The sequence below is a fragment of the Equus asinus genome, chromosome 3 (genome assembly GCF_041296235.1).
Source record: "Equus asinus isolate D_3611 breed Donkey chromosome 3, EquAss-T2T_v2, whole genome shotgun sequence".
NCBI lineage: Eukaryota > Metazoa > Chordata > Mammalia > Perissodactyla > Equidae > Equus > Equus asinus.
The window spans coordinates 132,957,636-132,980,159 of NC_091792.1; the positions used below are offsets into that span (position 1 = coordinate 132,957,636).

A 22,524-nucleotide genomic window follows, 5' to 3' on the forward strand; every position below is an offset into this window, starting at 1 on the left:
TTGAATTTTATTCTAATCATGATAAGAAGCTGCTCAGTTTGAGAGCCAGGAAGTAGAGTGACCTGATTTATGTTTTTAAAGGACTATTCTGATTCTAGATGTATAAGCTTTTGGGAGACAAGAGAGAGTGAAAGTGAGTGTCCCTGTAGGATGTTGCTGCAGAGCCAGGCAAGAGATAATTTATCTGATAATATACCATTGAGGCGTGGTTGGACATATTGTAAAGGTAGAGGCAAGAGGATCTGTTGATGGGTTAGAGGAGTGTAAGAGTCAAGGATGACTCCAAAGTTTTTGGCCTGAGCAATTACATGAATTACATTACAGCAATTACATGATGGTGCTGTTTTTTCGGATAACAAATCCAGGAGAGTAGAGGTAGGATATTAGTAAGTTTGGGGTAGTAGATCAAACATTTGGTTTTGGAAATGATAACTTTGAGACGTCTGTTTGATAGCAAAGTGGAGCTGGTAAGTGGGCATTTGGGTATACAAGTCTTGGAGTAAGTGGAGAGGTTGCAGTAGAGATAGAGGTTTGAGCATACTGGTCAAGCATATTGACGTTATTTAGCCAACAAGCTGGATAGATTCACCTAGAGAAAGAGTGTAGATAGACTTGAGGATGTAGCCTCTAGGACTCCAATATTTAGAGGTCAGGAAGAGAAGGAGAATCTAGAGAAAGAGCCTAGGAAGAAGTAGCTAAGGTCAAATCACAACAATTAGGAAGATATAGTCTCTTGAACAAATTATTTTTTTCTTTATTTCTTGTCATTTGCTTCAAAATCCCTTAATTACACTGTTTCAGAATGTTTGGCTTTACAAGAGGTCAAGATCATTTTCAAAAAAACATAGTATAAAAGATTGCTGAATTAGCCTTCCCTCTAAGTTTTTCCCTTGTTGGTGACACAAATATTCTATCTTGCCACGTCTTTGTGGTTTTGTTTGTTTGTTTGAGGAATATTAGCCCTGAGCTAACATCTGCCACCAATCCTCCTCTTTTTGCTGAGGAGGACTGGCCCTGAGCTAACATCTGTGCCCATCTTCCTCTACTTTATATGTGGGATGCTACCACAACATGGCTTGACAAGTGGTATGTAGGTTTGCAAGTCCGCACCCGGTATCCAAACCAGAGAACCCCTGGCCGCTGAAGCAGAATGTGCAAACTTAACCACTGTGCCACGGGGCCAGCCCTGGTGACATGAATATTGACTTTCAACAGTTATATGAACCTGTCCTTTCTTCAATTTCATGAGAGGACATCACCAACTTTAGACAGCAAGCATATTGCTGATTAGATATTTATGTCAGAGGGTGTCTTTTAATTTAGAGGCATAATTAGGATTTTGTGCTTTCACTTATTTCTTTCTGGGATTATAATGGTTCATAATACTTTACATTGGGATTTTTAGTACTGATGATAGTTTCACTCTATTGTCAGAGTACTATTAATTATATATTCAGAAATAATAATGAGGTACTAATGTGTAAAGATAGGATTATATTATTAAAATACTAGCACAAATGTGGTTTTTATAGTCATCTATTACTATTTATGGAATGCCTGCTGCCTCCATGGCAGGAAAAAATGGTCAACAATACAGATTTGGTATCTGAGCTCACAGAGCTTCTGTTCTTAAGCAAATAAACTTGCTAGTTGAATTTATTCTATTTATCATTTATATTTGTTTTTTATCAGGTTACTATAGCCAGGTTATTTTCCTACCATTTTTAGTCTATGAAGAGTTTGACCAGTGATACATAGGCTTTAATTAAAACGTGTGAAACATGGATTCAGATTATTCAATTTGATGAATTTTTATTTAGTGCTTATTGCATGCTGTGCATTTGTGAATGCAAGATACAGAAGCCAGAAGACGAAACATTATTTTGTAATATCTTGACCTTTTCCCTGGACTACGGGAATCAGGAAGTGAACTCAGATACACTCTGAGTTCATGGCATAGTAAAAACTAATGGAATTCCAAATTATTGATCAAGGCTGCTTAATCATGTTTTTGATAATAATTTCAAAGTTTTTATCTACGTGTGTTATTCACAAGTTATGTTGAAAGCATTTTTATGAAAATGAAGAACAAGGGATGCACTGGGATGGGAGAGGAGAAATACAGGGACAAATATAAACCAAGTTATTTTCCTTAAATCTCTTTGAATAGCTGCCATACAAAACATACCATTTGGAAACAACTGTATTTATCATATGCTTTTATCTTGATTTTCCTGTTTTCTCCAAATTAATAATATTCTGATAGTAACAATAATACAATGATGACAATGTTTAGAACTTACCATGTACGAGGCACTACTTTGAGCACTTAAAAACAGCCTTCCTATATGATAGGAGAATAATCCATTTTGAAATCAAGGCAAGGTCAATTTGTAACTTAACAACCCCCCAATTTTTTCTTTTTAAAACAAGTCTTAAGTATTAATTTACCAATACTTTTGTACAGATCACTCTCAAGAATTAATCTCAGGAGCCTGGATAAATAATATAAGTTACCAGGATGTAAAATTTCTGCATTTTATTAGAAGATAATTTTCTTTATAAGAAAAAAATATGTATCCATACGATGTTTACCTAATTAAAAATGAAGCAGAAAGAAGAGAGGTCAGAAGTGTGGCTAGTAAAGAATCAGCCCGGGAGATGGTGAGTGCACTAGGTTGTAAACACTGACAGAAGAAAGAGTGTGCAGGTGTACACGGCACCTTGTGTGGTGCAAAAGAGGGCCTCATGTGTATATCTGTGTATTTGTACACTCACATACCCACATGTGTATGTACATATATGTGTGTATGTATATATTATGCAAATAAATGGACTCGAGATAGGAAATAGTGGGAAAAGAGCACATGTGGGAGAAAACTTGGAGATAAGGAGTTTGATTTTAGACATACTGAACGTGAGGTGAGTGTCAATATCTAAGGAGAAATTGGTATAAGGAAGTTATGTTTGTGGATCTGATGTTCATGTAAAGGTCAGTGGCGTGGAGGTTCATACTTTGGAGTTACCTGTATGTAGAAGGAAGCCGTAAGATCACTTGCAGGGTATCTATAGTGTGAGAACGGAAGAAGTGATGTGTTGGAGCCTTGATGAATACGCAGCATTTTGGAGGCTGGGACAGTTGTCAGGGAGGATTAGCTACCCTGGGATATTAAGCTAGTTTATTCAGAGAGTGAGGAAAGAAACCAAGAGAAAGTATGTCACAAAGCCCAGAGAGTGTTTCAAGAAGGAAGGAATAGTCAAGGTGTCAGGTGCTGCCTGATGAGGACAGATCCTCCATTGGACAAGTGATGCTGAGTCCATCCTATGACTTTGAGGACAAGGGAAGTGATAAAGGCAGAAACTGGGTTAGACTAAGTTTGGAAACTGAGTAAATTGAAATAGCTGGTGAGGACAGTTTGTCAAGGATGTCTGGAGGTTAATAGGGCTTTGACCCAGGAAGAGAATATATGTGCAATTTGTTTTAGATGGATTGAACTTGTTCAACTTTAAATTTTGGTGGGAAAGACACACAAAAGGGAGAGATTGAAGATGTAAAAGAAATGACAACAAGAGAGCAAAGTCCCTCAGTGGTAACCGGAAGAAAAGAGGAATTGATGGATGGTTTTGGATGTTGGTAGCTTTCTAGATCTGCTGGTAGAATGTTGAGAGAGATACCAATCTGATGGTTTTCAGTTGCTTTATGAACTAGAAGATAAGGAGAAGGACTCCTAAGCTTTTGGCCTGGATGACTTTATGAATGAATGGTTGTACCATTTACTAAGATAGGGAATGCGTACTTCTCTCCCAGTACTCAAGCAAGGCCAGTTAATTATAGATGTGATTGTTTAAGAGCTGTTTTAATACTATATCAAAATAGGAGAATTTCATTGCTTTGCCCTCTTTTTCATCTTTTGATCTGTTAGCCCCATAGGAAATAATGACTGTAAGATAAAGTAAAAAGTGTAAGACTTGTCAATGACAGATAAAATTGTGGCTTTAGGAAACAAAACAACTTTCGATTCTTCATGTTGATGGCATATAGAGATAGTGTAAATAATTGAAACAGAGAAACCAACCAGCTGTAAGTTTTAACCTTTATTTTTGTGCTAGTAACAACTGAACCAGAATTGTAAATCATAAATTAATGAATTAATTTCACATCTTTTCCGTGTCCTTGTCTACTTTTGATTAAAGTGCTAAAATATATTAATGTTTCTTAAAGGCAAGGAGGAGAAAGAACCCCCGAACTGGGAAAGATCATAAATTGATAATCATCCACTGAATATAGTCACTTTAGATACATATTTTAATCTTCATGGTAATTTTCTCTATATGCATAGTATGAGTATCTTTAGACAGAAAAATATTGCAGTAATACTTTCCACACACAGAGCAGTTTTGCTCTAAAAAGCTCTGGGCAGAAGGTGTTCCAGATGGTGTCACTTTAATGTGTATTCTTTGTATACTTTAAAAATTATTATTTGGGAAAATAAAGCTTTCTTGATTACACTTAAGGCTTTCTGGCATATTTGATATTGTTATTGGGACTTAGATTCTGTGCTTTTTTTTAGGCCTTAGTCAGGATTTCTTTGAAAAAAATCATGTTTTTGAATATCTTTTGTTAGTCAGTGAATGTTCTGGACCACAACGAGGTCAGAAGGCATTTTCCTATACAGTAGGTTATGTCTCCACTGTGACTGGAATGTTCAATAGATTACAACATCCTTTTCTTAAAATCTGAAAACTGTTTCTGCACTTTAGCCCACACTCTCTGCATATCTCTTTTTGATAAATAAGCTGCTGTGTTTGCTGTCTCCGAATTCTAAAGCTGCATGCCCATTTGTCAAAGACATCTATTATTAAGGTTTTATTAAAAGGTTGTTAGTTATAATAAATACAGTATGAATAACTCAGCTGGGTTATCAGAACCAGAAAAGACTGGTGTGTTTTTTTGTTGTTTTTTGTTTTAGTTTTTTTAAGATTCCTTGGTTGACCTATAGTAAAGCATAATACACTTGATGGCTCCCAAGCCGGACGGCATTCAGTTTTAATTGCAAATTCCAGACATTAAGAAGCTAACCCTGGGGAATAAACACTTTATCAGTATGCTCCACAATTATGGAACAGGCTACTTTTCTCAATTTGGGAGATTAACACCCTAAATTTAAGATTCTTATTTCACATCCACTCACTACACGTGCTGTTTTTTCCCTCCTTGAATTGTGTTTTATAGCAGCTGATATGTTAGCAATTCTCTGGAGGGTGAATTATCTTAAAGTGGTTTTTAAATTGTGCATGTAATTGCAAATTAAACAGTAGCCGATTGCCCACAATATCAACTTGACTGCTTTTGTAACTTTCTGCTGATTTAATTTGTAGAGACGGTTTCATCTGAGTGTTGCCAAGGGAAATGGGAGATTCTCTTCTCTCACCAGCCCCATACATTTTGCAAAAAGGAAGGGACTATTCAAACTTAACATTATGAAGTGATTTTTTGTTAAAGAAAATTATGATAAAGGGAATGCATGATATTTAACAAAAGGTGGATTTTAAAGTCTATATTGTTTGCTTCAAAAATTTATTTCTATCAGCTCAAAGGGCCTTCTGTATACTAGATTGTAAGCTTATGAACAGATAAATGCAGTATGATGTGAAAAAATGCAAACGAATGAGAAGATCCCTTCTGGATAAATGGGATCAGTATAATCATTTTTTATAAGAGAAGTATATTTAACTGGACCTGGAATCCTAGGTGGGATTTCAGTAGGAAAAAATGAGGGGGCTGAGAGACTGAGCTATTCCTTAGGTGGAAGCAGTAGGCTCAGAGAAATAGGATGGGCTAGGGAACAGCTTTGGTTGAGGCTGACCTAGGAGTTCTTGAGGAGGAAGCTTGAGCCAATGGGCCTGAAAAGAATATGGATTGATACCATATTAGTATTATCAGTTGAATTTAATTAATGACTTGCTTTATTCTAGAAAGGATTGCAGGTCCTTTATAAGGGCACAGAAGATATATGTTTTTAAAAAAGGTATTTTAAAACTTTAAAAAAAATTATTGTTTAAAGTGAGGATTGGGTTCATTCTGCAGCCTGTGGAACACCATTAGAGGTTTTGAGCAAACTCAAAACAGAGCTGTTTCCCACCTCCTTATAGGTGATTGCCTGATAGTGTATGGAGATGAGATTGAAAAACTGGAGCCTTTGCCTTTGTTGGGGAATCAGGGGCCTTGACACTTTTTACAGAACTGTTAGCTTCAGAGAAACAAGCTGTTTAAGATAATATTTTCTACTGTATTATTCTTGTGACACACCCTCTGCATCTGCACATTTTCTTAATAATTGTTTGCTTTGTTCCGGCTAAAATTCCATCTCTCTGAAGCAGATTCTTATCTGAAGGTGTAGGAAAAAATACTGTATCTCTATAAACTAAAATGAGGGTAATTTATGGATGCAGTGACTGAATAAGATGTGCCAGACTCCCATTTCTGGCAATAAGAAATAACTGGCCTGGTACATGTCCTCCCACTTCAAACAGCTAGAAAACTGGACAAAATATATAACACAAACTATTTTCAGAGTTTGGGATATTAGTCATTCCAGGCTTCTGATCGTGGAAAGAAGGGAAACAAATGAAGTAAGGTTTAAGATCACCGTGGCTTTCTGTTTGTAGGCATTTTTCAGTCCATGTCACAGGGAATGGGGAGACCCAAGCAGAATGGGTGGTTTCACTACACTGAAGAGTTACAGATAGTTCAGGGAATCTGTAGTAGCTAAAATTTGCGGGATAGAGTATCAGAGCAGAGGGAAATATGTAGAGAAAGAGTTTCAGAAATCTTCCGAAGAGTTTCTTTCCATCTTTGGCTCAGTACTAATTTGCATCTTGCAGGTAGAAACTTCAAGGGGCCAGGCAGAAACAAGTCCCAGGCTGCTGAGTAGAACAATGCCCAGAGCTTAGACAGCATTGGAGTATGTTCAAATTCCATCCAGCCGGGTTAGACAGACCATTAAACACACAGTAAAGACCCCAGAAAGGTAAATCCATAGTATTAAGGCTAAACCAGCCGTAGAGTAAAGCCTGCTGTATTTTTACCTTACTTAGCTTAAAAAACAGAACTTCAAAGGCCTAGCTGCTCCACCAATAATTTAGTTGCCTGGCATAAAACAGGCAAATGATGCCAAAATAAACATGAACACTCTCTAAAAGAAGACAACACAATCCTGACACTCCATGCTCACAGAATCTAGCATATGGTTAAAATTACTAGTGATGTATAAAAGCTGCAAATCAGTTGATAGGAACAGACCCAGAAATGAGAAAGATAATGTAATTAGCAAATAGTCTAAACAGTGATTTTTAAATATTATAAATTAGAAAGATATTCAAAGATATTCAAAACATAAACATAGTGAGAAAAAATGGAATAACTAAAAAAAGAACCAAATGGAACTTCTAAAGCTTAAAGAATGCACTATCTAGGGGCTGGCCCGGTGGCGCAGCGGTTAAGTTCGCACGTCTGCTTCAGCAGCCCAGGGTTCCCCAGTTTGGATCCCAGATGCGGACCTATGCACCGCTTGTCAAGCCATGCTGTGGCAGGTGTCCCACATATAAATTAGAGGAAGATGAGCATGGATGTTAGCTGAGGGCCAGTCTTCCTCAGCAAAAAGAGGAGGATTGGCAGCAGATGTTAGCTCAGGGCTAGTCTTCCTCAAAAAAAAAAAAAAAAATACACCATCTGAAAAGAAAATTTCACTGGATTGGCTTACCAGAAAAGTAGACTCTACATAAAAGTGATCAGTGACAGTAGAAATTATGAAAACTTAAGACAAAGAGAAAAGACTAAATAAAATCAGCAGAGCCTTAGTGATCTGTGGTATGGTATCAGGCAGTCTCATGTAGGTATAATTAGAATCCAAAAATCAGAGAAGAGAAAGATGGAGTAAAAAAAATCTTTGAATAAATGTGGCCAAACATTTTCTGAATTTGATGGAAACTATAAGCCCACACATGTACTAAAATCAGCATATCTCAAGCATGATAACGACATCAACACATATCATAATCAAATTCCTGAAAACTAATGTGGGGAAAAAAAATTGAAATTACCAGAGGAAAAAGACACATTAAATATACTGGTCAAGGATGAGAATGTCTTGTCAGGAACAGTGCAAACCAGAAGATGGTGTGATGAAAACTTTTTTCAAAGTGCTGGCAAAAAACCAAAACAACTCCAAACAAAACTACCGAACCAGCACCTGTTAACCTAAAATGTTGTCTTCAGCAAAAATATCTTTCAGAAATGAAAGCAAAATAAAGTATTTTTTTGCCAAACAAATACTGATATATACTACAAGGTTCAGTGTTTTTATTTTTTAATAAATGCTTAGGATATTATCTTTTTCAGTCATATTTGTGGAGCGTGTTGTTTGCTTTTTAGTTCTGTTTAAAATGTTCTACAATTATATAAGTGAATTTATTTTTTCTACAGTCAAATTTATTGATCCTGTTATTTGTGAAGACACTTCTGGCTCTTGTCAGTAGACTAGGCTCAAATATGATAGTCTACACTTTGTGATTATTATACTACAATTTTGAAAAGAGTGTTTTTATTAGTCCTGGGATTTGGTTTCTAGGTCTTATTGAACTGTCTTGATTCATTATAGGATATAGGGATGTTTCTTTACATGGCTGTGAAGTACCCTTTAAAATTATACTTGGGAATGGACAATTAGAATAATTCTTTCTATGGTTAGAGTTCTTCAAAATAACTTTTCAGATTTTCAAGATGTAAATGGATGTTTCTTTGGAAGTCTTATCCAGAAATGTAAAAGCATTGTTTGATAACACTTGAAATCATAAAGCCGGCAAGCATTTGTGTTGAAAATATGTTTTGATGCTTTGTTCAGTGTGCACAGAGATTAGATAAGCATCAGAGAGGAACGTTGTTGAACCGATGCAGTTGAATGTCAAACATCTACTGCACCAGGTGATATATTTTAGGATTTTTTTAACAAGTTGACTCAGAAGTTAACTTGTCTTTACTTTCTCTACCCCTCACTAGTTCACAAGGAGACAGGTAAACTTGTCATCACGGGATTTCTTTTGACTTGAAAGAAAATTTGAAATTTGAAATGCTCACAGTTAATGGCAGAATTATACTGGTATTGTAGGAGGGCCAGTATGTTTTGGATTTCTTTCACTGCCTGCTGAAATACTGACCCATTGTAGTTATTTGTTTATAAGCAAACAGTTTCAAATATTTTATATCAATTTGAGCTTAGTTGTCAGCTTAAAAAAAAAAAAAAGAAGTAAGAGAGAAAATTTAGATTTTTTATTTACCTTAGGTCCTGAATTTAGCAAGACATGATTTTGGTTAAGTCTACAAAATTTAGGGGCTTGACATTTTTCAGGGAAATTGCCTGAGCCGTACAGTTTCATTTAGACAAATGTATCCAGCAATAGAATGCTTTTGAGCTAAAGATGATGTCAGATAAACGGAAAAGGCTAAAGTATGTCAGGAGCGTTAGAACAAGTGTCAGAATTCTTCAAAAAGAAAATTAGAAAACCTGGGGGTCAGGGCTGTTGTGGTGTTGTGGAAAATAAAAACAATGGATAAAGATGTCAGAAAGGAAGAGATGAGGACTACAGGCACGGATGTCAGTAAAGAAGGAGTAGTTATAGCAAGTTCAGAAGATGTTAGAAGTGGGTGTAGGGAGGCAGCTTTGTCTTCACAGAGGAGCATTTCAAGAAAAGAAACCAAAGGAAAGAAAGGAGGACTTTTATTTTCTTTTTAAATTAGGGTGAGTGAATTACCCGGAATGTAAGATTACCCACTCTCCCTATCCCCCCAAAAAGAAACCAAAACAGCAGCCCAGAGTTCATGCAGCTCTATATTTCTCTTTAGTTTGAATCCAAGGAAGCCCTGTCCTAGTTCGAAATCAAGATTAAATAGTTTTACTTTGGTGTACATATACTTAAACACATCAGTGATTACTTTAACTTGTGTTTCAAGTCAAATTTTATGTCTAGTGATAGGACTTTAAAACTATTATGTACCCACTAAAATACCAGGCAGTGTGCTAATAACTAGAGACACTGAAGTGCTTTCTGTGCGTGCCTGTGTGAAGTTTGGAGTCTGGAAGCTAAAACAGTCACACGGACAGAACAGATGGTATCATGGAGGGCACAGTGACCATTCAGGATTGAGAAGGGACACCTATTACACACTAAGCATAGGAGGGACACCAGGGACAGAATGTCAGGAAGGGTCACCTGGAGTACACTTTGGGGAGGAGTTAAAGCAGCCAACCAAAGAGCAAGAAATATTTATTATAAAGCCAAGAAAATGTGAAATTGTTTTTCTAGTATGTCTTCAGTGTACAGGAAGGACAAAATTGGAAGATAAAATATAGAGCAGATCATGAACATCTTTCAATCTAGAAAACTCCAGAGCTGTAGAAGGACGATGATCAGGAAGTGAGGTCATTGACTTTGCATTTTAGAAAGATCATTCTGGCAACCCCAGGAGTAGAGATTAGAGAGGTGGATAATTGGGAAAGGAATTCTGTTTGGAGGGGTTTTAGTGACCTCTAGGAATAGTATAAAGACCTGAAATAAGGCCATGCTGGAATGAAGAGGAAGCAGAGCAAATATGTCAGGGAACTGGAATCTACAGGATTTTATGACTGAATTCATGTGGCAGTGACAGACCAGGAGTGGGAAGGGACCAATCTGTAATTAATCCTAAATTTCTGATGGAATAAGTGGAGAATTGTAGTACCAGTTTGGTAGAAGGAGGGAGAAAGATTTGAGATGCTTGTGGCACATTAAGGTGAAAGTGTCCAAAAATAAATATTAATTAGTATTATGGGTTATTACTTAGTTATTAATATGACATTGAGTGCTGAAGTAGGTACTATTGTTATCTTCATTTTGCCGATGATGAAACTGAGGCCCCGAAAAGACTGTTAACTTGTCCAAGGTGACAAAGGAAGTGAGAGCAGAGCTGAAGTTTGAGTTCGGGAAGTGATTGCATTTCCCAGGGTCTTAGCTGCTTTGTGCTGTGGTTTTTGGATCACATGGGAATCTGATTTGTAAAACAAAGTTTTAGCCTGGAGATAGGGATTTGGGAGTTACTAACTTCCATATGGCGATGAAACCACTGGCCTGAATGCCATGTCCCTGGGGGGTCCTTGGAATGCCTGAGTGCACTGAGGTAACAACTTCCTTTCCAGAAAGAGGAAGTGAGCTTGAGAGAAAAATAGAGGAAAAGCCAGAAAGAATTGTTCTGCAAAAGCCAAATTGGATGGTATTTTTTTGACTATTTTTAAGAAATGAAATCATCAACAGTTTTAAAATCTTGAAAAATATAGCCAGAAATATCCATTAGAAGTTGCTGGGGATGCTTGCCAGAAGAGTTTCAGTCTAGTTGTTAAGAAACAGGACAAAAAGGGGTGGGGAATGAAAGGAGGTGAGAGCACAGGTTCAGAGAGCTTCCTGTACTCTCTGGGGAGGTGTGACTGGACAGGCAAAAGAGGGATTGAGTGGAAGCTAGTGATACACAGAGGGTTTTTCTTCTGATGGGTGAGACAAGATCGTGTTTATATGGATTTAAGGATAATCTGTCGAGAAGTAAGAATTTTATTTTAAAAAGTGAAATTATAATTTGAAATGCTTTTTACACTTTACAGAACATTATACATCCATGGGCATACCAAGTTGGATTTCACAGTCTGGCATACTGCAATTGAAAAAGCAGCAGGTACAGATGGTAATGCATTACAAGATCAGCAGCTCAGCAAAAATGACGTTCCCATTATCGTGAACAGCTGTATAGCATTTGTTACACAGTATGGTAAGTATCACCGAGTTTTTATTCAACCCCAAGAACTCATAGTATCATTCTTGCAGTTCTTAAGTGGAACCTCTGTTTGACTGAATTAGAGCCTTTTATATTTGTAAATAGATCAGTGAAAAATATGAGCATAGTCATTGTTCAGCTAAGTGCCATTCCTTCTCCCAATAAAATTCATTTAAATTAAATAATGTACTTTTACCATTTCCTTCTTCCTTTATGTGCATAAAAATTTTCAGTAACATATTGAAAGAATCTGTATTGTAAAATGTATATTAAAAATAGAGTAAAGACTATATATATATTTTTTTTTGAAAGTTACAAGCCTAGATAAAATCTAGGGGAAGACAGTGTGCTGCCTGAGCATGTTTTTAGAAGTGGTAAACTCTGGGCCAATATGTGAAAGAATTTGCTTTTGGTTGGCATGCTGACAAAGTGTGTGTGCATATTTATTTTCTTCAACATGCTTTGGTGTCATACATGTTTATGTGAAGAATCATGGTGGTTAATTGTAATAAATATTTTTATGAATAGTTTGCAAGTAAAAAAAAAACTTGATTGATATCTACATGGTCCAGTTCATTGTAATTTAATATGCTATGGTAGTATTTTAAATAAGCCTGAAAAGTAAATAAAGTATGCCTTTATTCTTCATGGTTCTTTTCAAATTACTGTAAATTCTTCAAATTCCTTCTTTCTGTTACATATTTCCTTAACATTCAAAAAGGTAGAAATTTCTTAACTATATTTTTAGTATAAGAATATTTTCTACCTTTTAATCTGTATATAAATGCCATAGATTTAGATTACAAATGTGGGAAACAGTAAAATGATTTTTTTAGCATTTTGGAAGGTGTACTAACTTTTTTTTTTTTTTTTCCTAATACTGAAAGCGTCTCTTTGGGTGTTTTTAATTTGAAAAGAAGGTGTAATCAGTGAGAGAGCTGTTGTAGAACATTGTGTTAATAGTTTATTACTTATCTATTGAGTGTCTGTTGTGTGCCAGCCAATGATCCTGGTATGGGAAATACAGCAGTGGGAGTGAAAAGTTAAAAACAACACCATCAATCGTGTGTTCCAGTATGAGAGCTGATCATACACTGACATGTCACAAAATGTCTGAAATCACAAAGTCTGTGCAGAAAGTAATTTTTGGAAATTAAATTTATAATACATATTAATCTGTTTTCTTCTGGGAGAAGGGCCATTTTAAGTATCTTTCTTATTTCATATGTAATCCAAGAACAGTTATCATAATATTCAGATTCATTGCGTTTGAATTGTATATCTACTGTAAATAGTAGGTAATCACATTATGTGAGCCTTACTCTATGAAGTTCCTTCCTATGACACTATGTTTATATGTCTTTTATCAACTGTTCATTTGAAATGGGGAGGAGGAAGGTTATCATCTTCATTTATTGCTCATTCAGTACTAGTGCACTTGCATTTCGAGGGTATAAATTAACAGCACACATATTATGTTTTAGCAAGAGCGTAACCTCACTGTGAATTTTCACATCATGTTAATTTCATAAGGGCATAGGTTCTTACTTAAGCTGATAAATGAGTCAAATAACTTTGTCGAACTCCAGTGTATCCAATTTAGTGTTTCTCTAGGGAAATCAGAAGTTTCTTTGTGATGTTTATTTGAATTTAAAATCGTTAAGCATTAGAATGTTTTCAACTAAATTTCATACATTCTAACTGCTTTGTAACTCTAGTACAAGGTACATTAACTTACATATTAAAGCATAAAGCCAATGAAAGGCTCCTTTATCTATCTATTTATTTATTTATTTATGAGCAGAACGTGGGGAAAACCCCAGTGTTACCAGCATGGATAAAAGGGAAGATCTGATATGAACTTAGAAAAGGACCAGTGATTACAGGTTGCAGGCAGTCAGCTCAGAGCCTTTACAAAGGTCACAATTATTTTTAACTCCCTGACCTTTGGGTTTAAATCTAAAGGACGATTTTTTGTGCTCATGGTGTGAAAATTTGAACTTGACTGAGTTTACAGTATAATTTTTAGAGATTTAATTTTTTTAAAGAGTTACAGTAGTTCTTGGGAGAATTATTTTATGTAAACAAAATTATGTGCACATTCAGTTAACTAAACTTAAGAGTACCAGCTGTTGGAAATTCACTCAACTAGGAATGTAATATCTCAGAAACTTAGTGACAATTGTTTTTTGTAGAATTTGCTTATTCTTGCATTAAGTAGTCATTTATTGAATACCTGCTGAGTTCATCTAGGCACTTGGTGGCTGCTGAATGTATACAGAGAATAAGACATGATCCTTGCCTTCTAGCTTACAGATGTATGTATCAAAGACAAACAAGTGGGCAGTGATATCTCAAGTGTACAGAATTCTGTGGCAGAGAGGTTCAGGGGTTGGTACAGGTGCCCATGGTGTGGGGGTACGATTTCATTCAGAGTAGGAGTGGTCATGGAGGGCTTCCTGGGTTAGACATGGTACCTGCCATGAGTTGAGGAAAAATAGGAGCTAGTTAGGAGAAGAGAATAGGGATTCCAGGAGGAGGAAACAGTGTGTGCCCAGGTGTGGAGCTGAGGGAAGTTGTCTGTTCAAGGAACTTTGTGTAGTTAAATGTGGCCAGATCTTACTTAGTGTGAGAAGAGCAGGGAGATAAAGGAGGCGGGACGGTTAGGCTGATTCTTGTAGGGTCTTATATATCATAATAAAATTCTTAAACTTGCCCTCTGGGCAGTGGGAGGGTGGTATCAAGATTTTGTATCATGTTGGTAACACCAACAGACCTGTATCCTCAGATCACGCTGTTGTCCTTGTCGAGGCAGACTGGAGGGCTGCACCAGAATAGGGGCAGGGAGTAGTGAACCGTGGTGAGGGGTTGCGTGCGCAAAATAAGAGTCCGTGGGAGGGAAAGAAGGGGGCAGTTTTGAGAGCAAGGTCATGATGGAAAATTATGTGACGTAGTCTTTTTTTTAATGTGGTAAGTGAGAAAGAAAGGTTCTGCCTTGTAAAGGCCTGGGGAGAAGGCAATGCTACATACAGTCATGTGCTGCGTATCGATGTTTCACTCAACAGCAGACCACATATATGACAGTGGTCCCATAAGATTGGTACTCTAGAGCCATGGTGGGTGATAGGCTATACCGTCTAGGTTTGTGTAAGTACGCTCTATGATGTTCGTACAATGACAAAATCGGCTAAGGACACATTTCTCAGAACGCGTCGGAACGTATGACTGTATTGAAGTAAAGGAACAATATAAAGAACGTATTGAGATTGGGAGGTGAGGTAGTGAATAGGGTGGCAGAATTAATTCCTCATATTGTTTTGATTTGTCCATATGTATAAGTATGGTGTATGTGTGTTACATGTATATTTATATAGTATATATTAGAGTGTACGTGTATGTGTTTGAAATCTTAGAAATTAAAACCCGGGTGAAAAAATATGTGTAGTATTTGAAATGATGAGGCTGGATGGGTTCACCCAGAGAATTTTGTAGGGGGTAGGCGAAGAGAAGAGAACTGAGGATGGATTCTTGGAATCACCAGTAAATAGTAGATGAGCAAATAAATAGGAGACTGGGGGAGTAGCCATAGAGGAGGAAGGGGGAAAAAAGATAAGAGATCATAATGTCCAGAAAGCCATGAGATTAAAAGAATTTTAACAGTGACTCATCTGGAGTGTCAGACACTGCAGGGGCTTCTCATTAGATAAAAACTGAAAACATCTAGAAAACAGGGTGTCATTGCTATTCTTAATGAAGATGGTCTCAGAGTGGGAATTGAGCACAGAGCAAGATTCTGTGGTTAAAGGATTAACAGGGACGTGAGATGGTAGAAAGAATTGACATAGGAAACTCAGCTTGGTTTTGTAAGAAAGAGAGAAGAGAGACCTGGGAGGGGACAAGGGAGGATTTCTTTAATTTTCTATTTGTGTCATCATCATCATTCATCATCATCGCTGCTCCCCCTCCTCCTCACCATTACTACGCCTCTTATTTTATATGGGGCACTCGATGAATCAAGAACTTTGAACAGGAGATGGCCCGACTCTTCATCTGCAAGAAAGTGAATGTGGGACCAGACAGAAATTAATATACAAATATGAGGACAGAGGGTTGAGGAAACTTATACCAGAGACCCTCACTTTTGTCAGTGAAACTGAGAGACTAAGTGAAGACAGGGCAGTTGAGGTAAAAGAACATTTTAAAGTGACCCTGTGAAGACCTGGGGAAGGGCTGACCAGAGGCTTGCTAAAAGCTGAGCCTGGAATAATGTGTTCATCAGGTTTACATTTTAAATACTAAAATTAGGGGGGAAAAGCCTTGTCTCTTTATGCTTGTTGATATGGAGTCTTGGATAACGATTTCTTTGTGCTCATCATCCCAACACAAAAATTTGTTTTATTTTTATCAAAGTGGATTTTGATTTTAGACTTTTTTCCTATAACCTTTCCTTTTTTTACACAAAGGTTTAGGGTGCAAATATATCTATCAGAAGAACGGTGATCGTTTGCGCGTAAGTGAACTCCTGGAGAATTTCAAAAAGGATGCAAGAAGCTTTAAATTGAGGGCTGGAAAACATCAGCTTGAAGATGTAACGGGTGTGTTGAAAAGTTTTCTCTGTGACATTGACGATGCGCTCCTCACTAAGGAGCTCTATCCATACTGGATCTCTGCTCTAGGTAATACTTAGAATATAGAACGTAATAAATGCTTGCCTTCTAATTTGATAATTAGATTTTTAAAAATCTTCTTTGCTTATCTGAACATTTAATTGAAAGGAACAGTGTACATAATGGCTCAGAACAGAAATTATGCAAATGTTAATAGTTGTTTATATCTACCTCAGAAGAAATTTATAGTAATAATTGCTAAATAGTGTCTTATAGTACTGCTTAGTTTTCAGTAGATTTCTAGTGCTTGCTTTGTTTAACTTTGAAAGTGTTATAGTCAAGTCCACGTGTGCTATTAATTTCTCATTAAGATTAAAATGAAAGGATTAATACAAGGTTAGTTCTGCATGATTTCCCCGTATGGCTCTTTTGGCTTTCCTTTATCAGGTGTTCTACCTCTTTAGAGCACATAACAATATTTTTTTTTACTCTTTCTTTGTTCATTTTCCCTGGATTCTGTCTAATGAAGAAAAAAAGCTTTGCCACACTGTAAGAGAACCTATTTAAGAAATGACTCTGGAAAAGCAGTTTATTAAATTACTTATTGGGTCAAATAGATTTCAATAAAACCTATGTTTACATCTATTAATTCAAAATAACTCCTTTTATAGAACATTACGATAATAAAGACTTTCAAGTATAAGCATTGCCTTTAATCCCATCTTTCTAATAGAGCTGTTTTCTTTCTTTCTTTTTTTTTATTTTTGCTGAGGAAGATTGGCCCTCAGCTAACATCTGTTGCCAATCCTCCTCTTTTTGCTTGAGGAAGATTCACCCTGAGCTAACATCTGTGCCAGTCTTCCTCTATTTTTTATGTGGGTCGCCGCCACAGCATGGCTTCCAGCAAGTGGTATAGGTCTGTGTCATGAGGCCGGCCCCTCATTTTTATATATTATTTTGTAGCCTTTGTCCCCACACTTGTAATTTATATATATAATCTTTATTTTGTTAATAAACCACAAACATTTCCCATATATCTGTAATGCTTCCAAAATGATGATTTACAATCCTCATTTTTTTCAATTTTTAAAATTTATTATTGGATATCATAATTTACTAATATAATTTCTCTTTTGTACATTTAATCCATTTCAAGATTTTTTTTGGAAAATGACCATTGAATTTGACTATATGATATTCCTCTGTTGAGAAACAGGTTTTTCATTGAAAATATTTGTTTACTCTAAAACATAAATATGATGTTTGAAGAGATTAATTTTGAAATGATGTCATAAAACATCCACAGCTTGAAAAATTATCCCAAGAATGACCCTTAGAGTCACTAAGAAGACAGTGGTATTGTTATTAAAATAAAGCTTTTCACAATTTACCTAATTCAGAAGTCTTTTGTCACTTGATATTTCTCAGATCAATAGGTTTAACTATAATCACAAGAAGAGTTGATTGTATAGTTTTTGAGATATAAAATATGTAATTAACTAATATATCTCTTTAAAGCCAATTATTTTGCCACCCTCATTTTTGTTTTAAGAAGATTTTATTGTAATTTATAACTATGAAGTTATTTATGGCACCTTTGTTTTTTTTTTTTAAAGATTTTCTTTTTTTTTCCTTTTTCTTCCCAAAGCCCCCTGGTACATAGTTGTATATTCTTCGTTCTGGGTCCTTGTAGTTGTGGCATGGCACCTCTATTTTATAGAGACTTACAATTAGTCTTTATTGTAAAATTAGTTATCAAAAATCTATGACAAATATGCTTTTGCTGAAGTTGTCAAATTCAATGACCAAGATGGCCTTAATGTCAGTCTACCAGGAGTTGGCAGATGGTAGCATGTATCAGAGAGGAATGTGTTCACCCTTCACTTGGATGTAAATTCATTGACAATTTACTTGAGAAGCCTTTCAATACTGGGTCCAATAGCCTTAAATCCTTTGCTTTTAGATTCAACGTAGCTCACTCTTACCTGTCAGAAATGCTGCATGTTGGGTCTGACAAGAATAAACCATAACTCTCTGAGTGATCTCATAGGAGAGCTCCCTTGGGTCCTGTGCCCCTGAGGCAAAGAATGTCTTACAGTGGCACACCACCTGTTTATATGATATATGATCTATTTTCTAAGGACACTATTAAGTTGTCTGAAGTCTGTGGCTAGTTGACTGGTTCATTGTATTTTCTACATGACCTGAAATCTATCTTACATTTTGCTTTCAAATTGTTTGAGCTTTATTTTGAAAATATCATCTATTTTATTCTGATAAGATTTGTGAAAATGTGCTGTACTAGCATGACTTCTTTTTATAAGTGTAGTAGTATTGATTACATTTTATTGAATAAATATGGTTACCTCTGCAGTTAGAAACTAGATGACACAGGGGTAAATGTTTGGATAATTCTTAATTCACTTCTGGTATATTCTTTGCATGTAATTTGAGTGTTTTCCCCTCTTGCTTTTAGAGAGTCATTTCCTAGTGGAGTTAAGTCAGCAAGACCATTTTTACTTTTATAGATCTCATGTGCAGGCTAAGTCAGTACATAGGAACTGTCCGTTTCACTTTTGAATAGGAGTGTACTTCAAAAATGTGCCACAGAGTTTCTTACCTCCCCAGGGATCCTAAAGCCCTCTACAAGTGACTGTGTACTTTAAAAGAATCGTTAATGTGCTGCTGGCTTTCTGTGAATAAAATAGGTAAAGCTAAGCAGAAAATGAAAAAGTCTTGTTTCCAAAGGTAGTTGGGAATCAAGGCGGGGATATATAAGTGCAGTCCTTTTGAGTTACAGTGTCAGCACCAGTTATTTATTTGAAGAAAGACTTTTTATTTCCTTTGTGAGCTAGAGGGTTAGACCAAACCACCACTGCTAGAACTTGGAGGGTTCCTGTGTCTGGTTTCTCTTGACTTCTTGAGGTTAGGAGAGTGGAGGGTAATTCCTTCTCATCCTCCTCTCCATGACTAACCAAGTTCTGTCCATGCTGAAGGCAGAGCGTCTGTTCTCCTCTAAGTGTGTATCATAGTTACAGGCCTGCACATGACTTCTTCCATTGTCCACTTACCTTTTCCAAAGAGGTGAAGGTACCAAGATTGATAAGAGGCACTTTATGTGGTTCTTGTGGATAATGCGCAGTTCATATCTCTGGGATAGCTCATAGTTTGGGGAAGGTTTTTATAATTTCACAAGGAAAAAAGATCAGAAATGCCATTTTCAAATACAAATAGTGATATCTTTCCTTAGCCAGAGTTGGAATACTTTTGGCTTATCTCAATTTGCACTCCAATTTGAGTTATTAGTTGAATATATTCCTATTAGGTGGAATTCAGTAGTCCATAAAGTAGAGGATAAAATAGAACCTTGGGTTTTGAAAGTGCTTCATTTTGAATTACAAAGTATAAGAACTAGAGCATATAACCATAGCATGTTTGTGTAAATACTTTTCCAGAATTATAGAAGTTTAAATGTTTTTCTATTGAAACTTTGATTATTTTACTTAGTGAAATACAATTGTGAATATTGTTTTAAAATACTGTTAAAACGCAAATTTGTAATACAGACTGTTAGTTTAGATCTAAAGTTTTCTTTTGTTCTTTGTTTTTTTTTCCCCCTCTAGATACCCAAAATGATAAGGAAAGAATTAAAAAGTATGGAGCATTTATACGTTCTCTCCCAGGGGTCAACCGAGCAACATTGGCAGCTATAATTGAACACCTTTACAGGTGGGTGGATTCATGAACTTCTCTAGACATTTCAAACATGGCACTCAATAAGTCATTATTTCTTAAATTTAAAGTACTGTGGTTAACCGTCTTCATGTGACTCTGAAACTTCACCTATCTTAAGAATGTTTTCAAAATGGAATTAGTGTCTTTGTGTAATTCAGATGCATTTCAGATAAATAGCATTGGAGAATTTCTTAAATGAATTAGAAATAATTGTGTACAGCATCCTCAGATACATCTAGAACATAAGCAAGAATTTTAAAACTTATTGAGGGGAGCTGGAAAAGAGAAGGAAGCACAGGGACCAGAATTCTATAGCAGGAATCTGTCTGTGAGCACGGTATTTTCTCATGGTGGACTCGTCATAAACTCTTACTTCTTTATTATCAGTTTATATCTAACCTTATTCTAATATTTGGTGTCAGGCTCTTGATCAGATGAGGAAATTTTATAAGTCAAGAACGTTTCCTATGTCAGGGCGTGTCATCCCCTGCATTTGGGAGGATAGGAGGAATATAATGGTATCTTGAGGAATGGGATCTGAAGGATGAGGATGTTTCAAAATAACCTTTTAAGTTAAAACAAAAGATTTGTTTTCCTATCAGCAAGAATAATTACAAAACTCTTATAAGTGTAAATATTGCTTAAGGAATATATTGTTGTAGCCTCTAGGATGGAATAATAAATTCAATGGATTTCTTGAATAAATTTCTGTGAAGCTGAATTCTACTAAAAGTACTTTATTTGGACTCTAGATTCAGAAATCCTTCGCAATTTGTTCTCTTTCTTTCCCAATCACCGCTGCTCATACATGTAAACTCCGTTACTGTAAAACTGATTTTCTTATTGCACCATACAAATATAGTCTATATAATATAATCTATATACTATGTAGTCCTAGCTCTATGCCCATGAGACTCTGAGACAGATTTTTTCCTTCAAAAATTTTAATATGTGACCAGGCTGCTACAGTTTATTAAGTTAAATTGTAAACATTGAATTGCCCATGGTTATTCTTAAAATTCTTAACTCAGATTTGAGTTTGAGGTAACAAGTTTCTTCTTATCCTTCCTCCCTCCCCCCTTTTCTTCAGTTAACATATGTTTTGACTCCTGCTGTGTACAAGATGATGTCTGTTGAGATTTCATGTGAACAGAAATATTTGATAATAGTACATGAAAGACAAAAATAGTCTTAAGTCCATAGTTCTCCAACTGAGTACCGAGGAGCCTTGAGATGTCAGAGTGACCTCAGGGGTGCTGCAGAGCATTTTGTAATTTTTTAGTGAAACAGCAGCATCAGGACAGGTTTCAATATAGAAAATTTGAGCATGAGACGTGGAATTAGAGAGGAGGGATTGAGTGAGTCACAGTGTGTTGAAGTCCAAGGAATGCTTCAGATTTAAAGGGATATATGAACTGGGCATTAAAGAAAGATAAGTACAAGGAATGAGTAAAGGAAATTTTCTAGGAAATAGTTGTGCAAAGAGATAAAATGCTTTATAGATGGCTGGCAGGAGGTTGTGAAAGGCTCTGTCAGTTGTACAGAAACATTTGAATTTCATTCCTTTAAGTGATAAGGAGTGACTAATCAAATCTGTCTTATTTTATTTTTTTGGTGAGGAAGATTGGCCCTGAGCTAACAACTATTGCCGGTCTTCCTCTTTTTGCTTGAGGAAGATTGTCACTAAGCTAACATCTGTGCCAGTCTTCCTCTATTTTGTAGGTGGGGGCGCTGCCACAGCATGGCTTGATGAGTAGTGGGTAGTTCTGTGCTCAGGATCCGAACCTGTGAACCCTGGGCTGCTGAAGCAGAGCATGCTAACTTAACCACCATGCCACCGGTCTGGCCCCCATCAAATCTGTTTTAGAATAATAACCCCTGTAATGGGATGGGTTAAGAAGAGGTTAGAATAGAGGCAGAGAAAACTACTAGGAAATAGTTTCCTTGGGCTTCTGATGAGAAGGCCTGAGTGAGGAGAGACTGAGTAGGCTGAATATGTAACACTTAAGCAGAGAAATAGAGGAAGAAAAGGAAATACGTACTTAGTGCCATAAATTAAGGCAGCTACAAGTAAAAAGAAGAGAGGTGAAGAGTACCTAAGAATGCTTTTGCAGAAGGAAGTGTCAAGGAGGATGGGGATGTTTGATAGTGTCATCAAAAGTCTGAGAGGTCAATTTGGATGAGGTCAAGTTGATTTAGCATTTAATTCCATTCCTGCCCTAGATAAAAAATCACTTCCTCCATGACTAACATTTGCTTAATTCCATTCACCAGATATTTATTATGCACTGCAGTGTGATTAAAGCAACAGTCTCCGACTGTGAG

At 36.3% G+C, this 22,524-nt stretch overlaps 1 protein-coding gene across 10 annotated transcripts in view; it reads left to right on the forward strand.

Moving 5' to 3' along the window:
- ARAP2 (ArfGAP with RhoGAP domain, ankyrin repeat and PH domain 2) overlaps positions 1-22,524 on the forward strand; it is a 173,438-nt gene that overhangs the window by 92,116 nt on the left and 58,798 nt on the right. For all 10 annotated transcript variants that reach the window (XM_070506079.1, XM_070506080.1, XM_070506072.1 and 7 more), the window contains 3 exons: positions 11,688-11,851; positions 16,321-16,533; positions 20,088-20,193. In XM_070506079.1, coding sequence (XP_070362180.1) covers positions 11,688-11,851; positions 16,321-16,533; positions 20,088-20,193 — 483 coding nt within the window. The remainder of the gene's footprint in view (positions 1-11,687; positions 11,852-16,320; positions 16,534-20,087; positions 20,194-22,524) is intronic.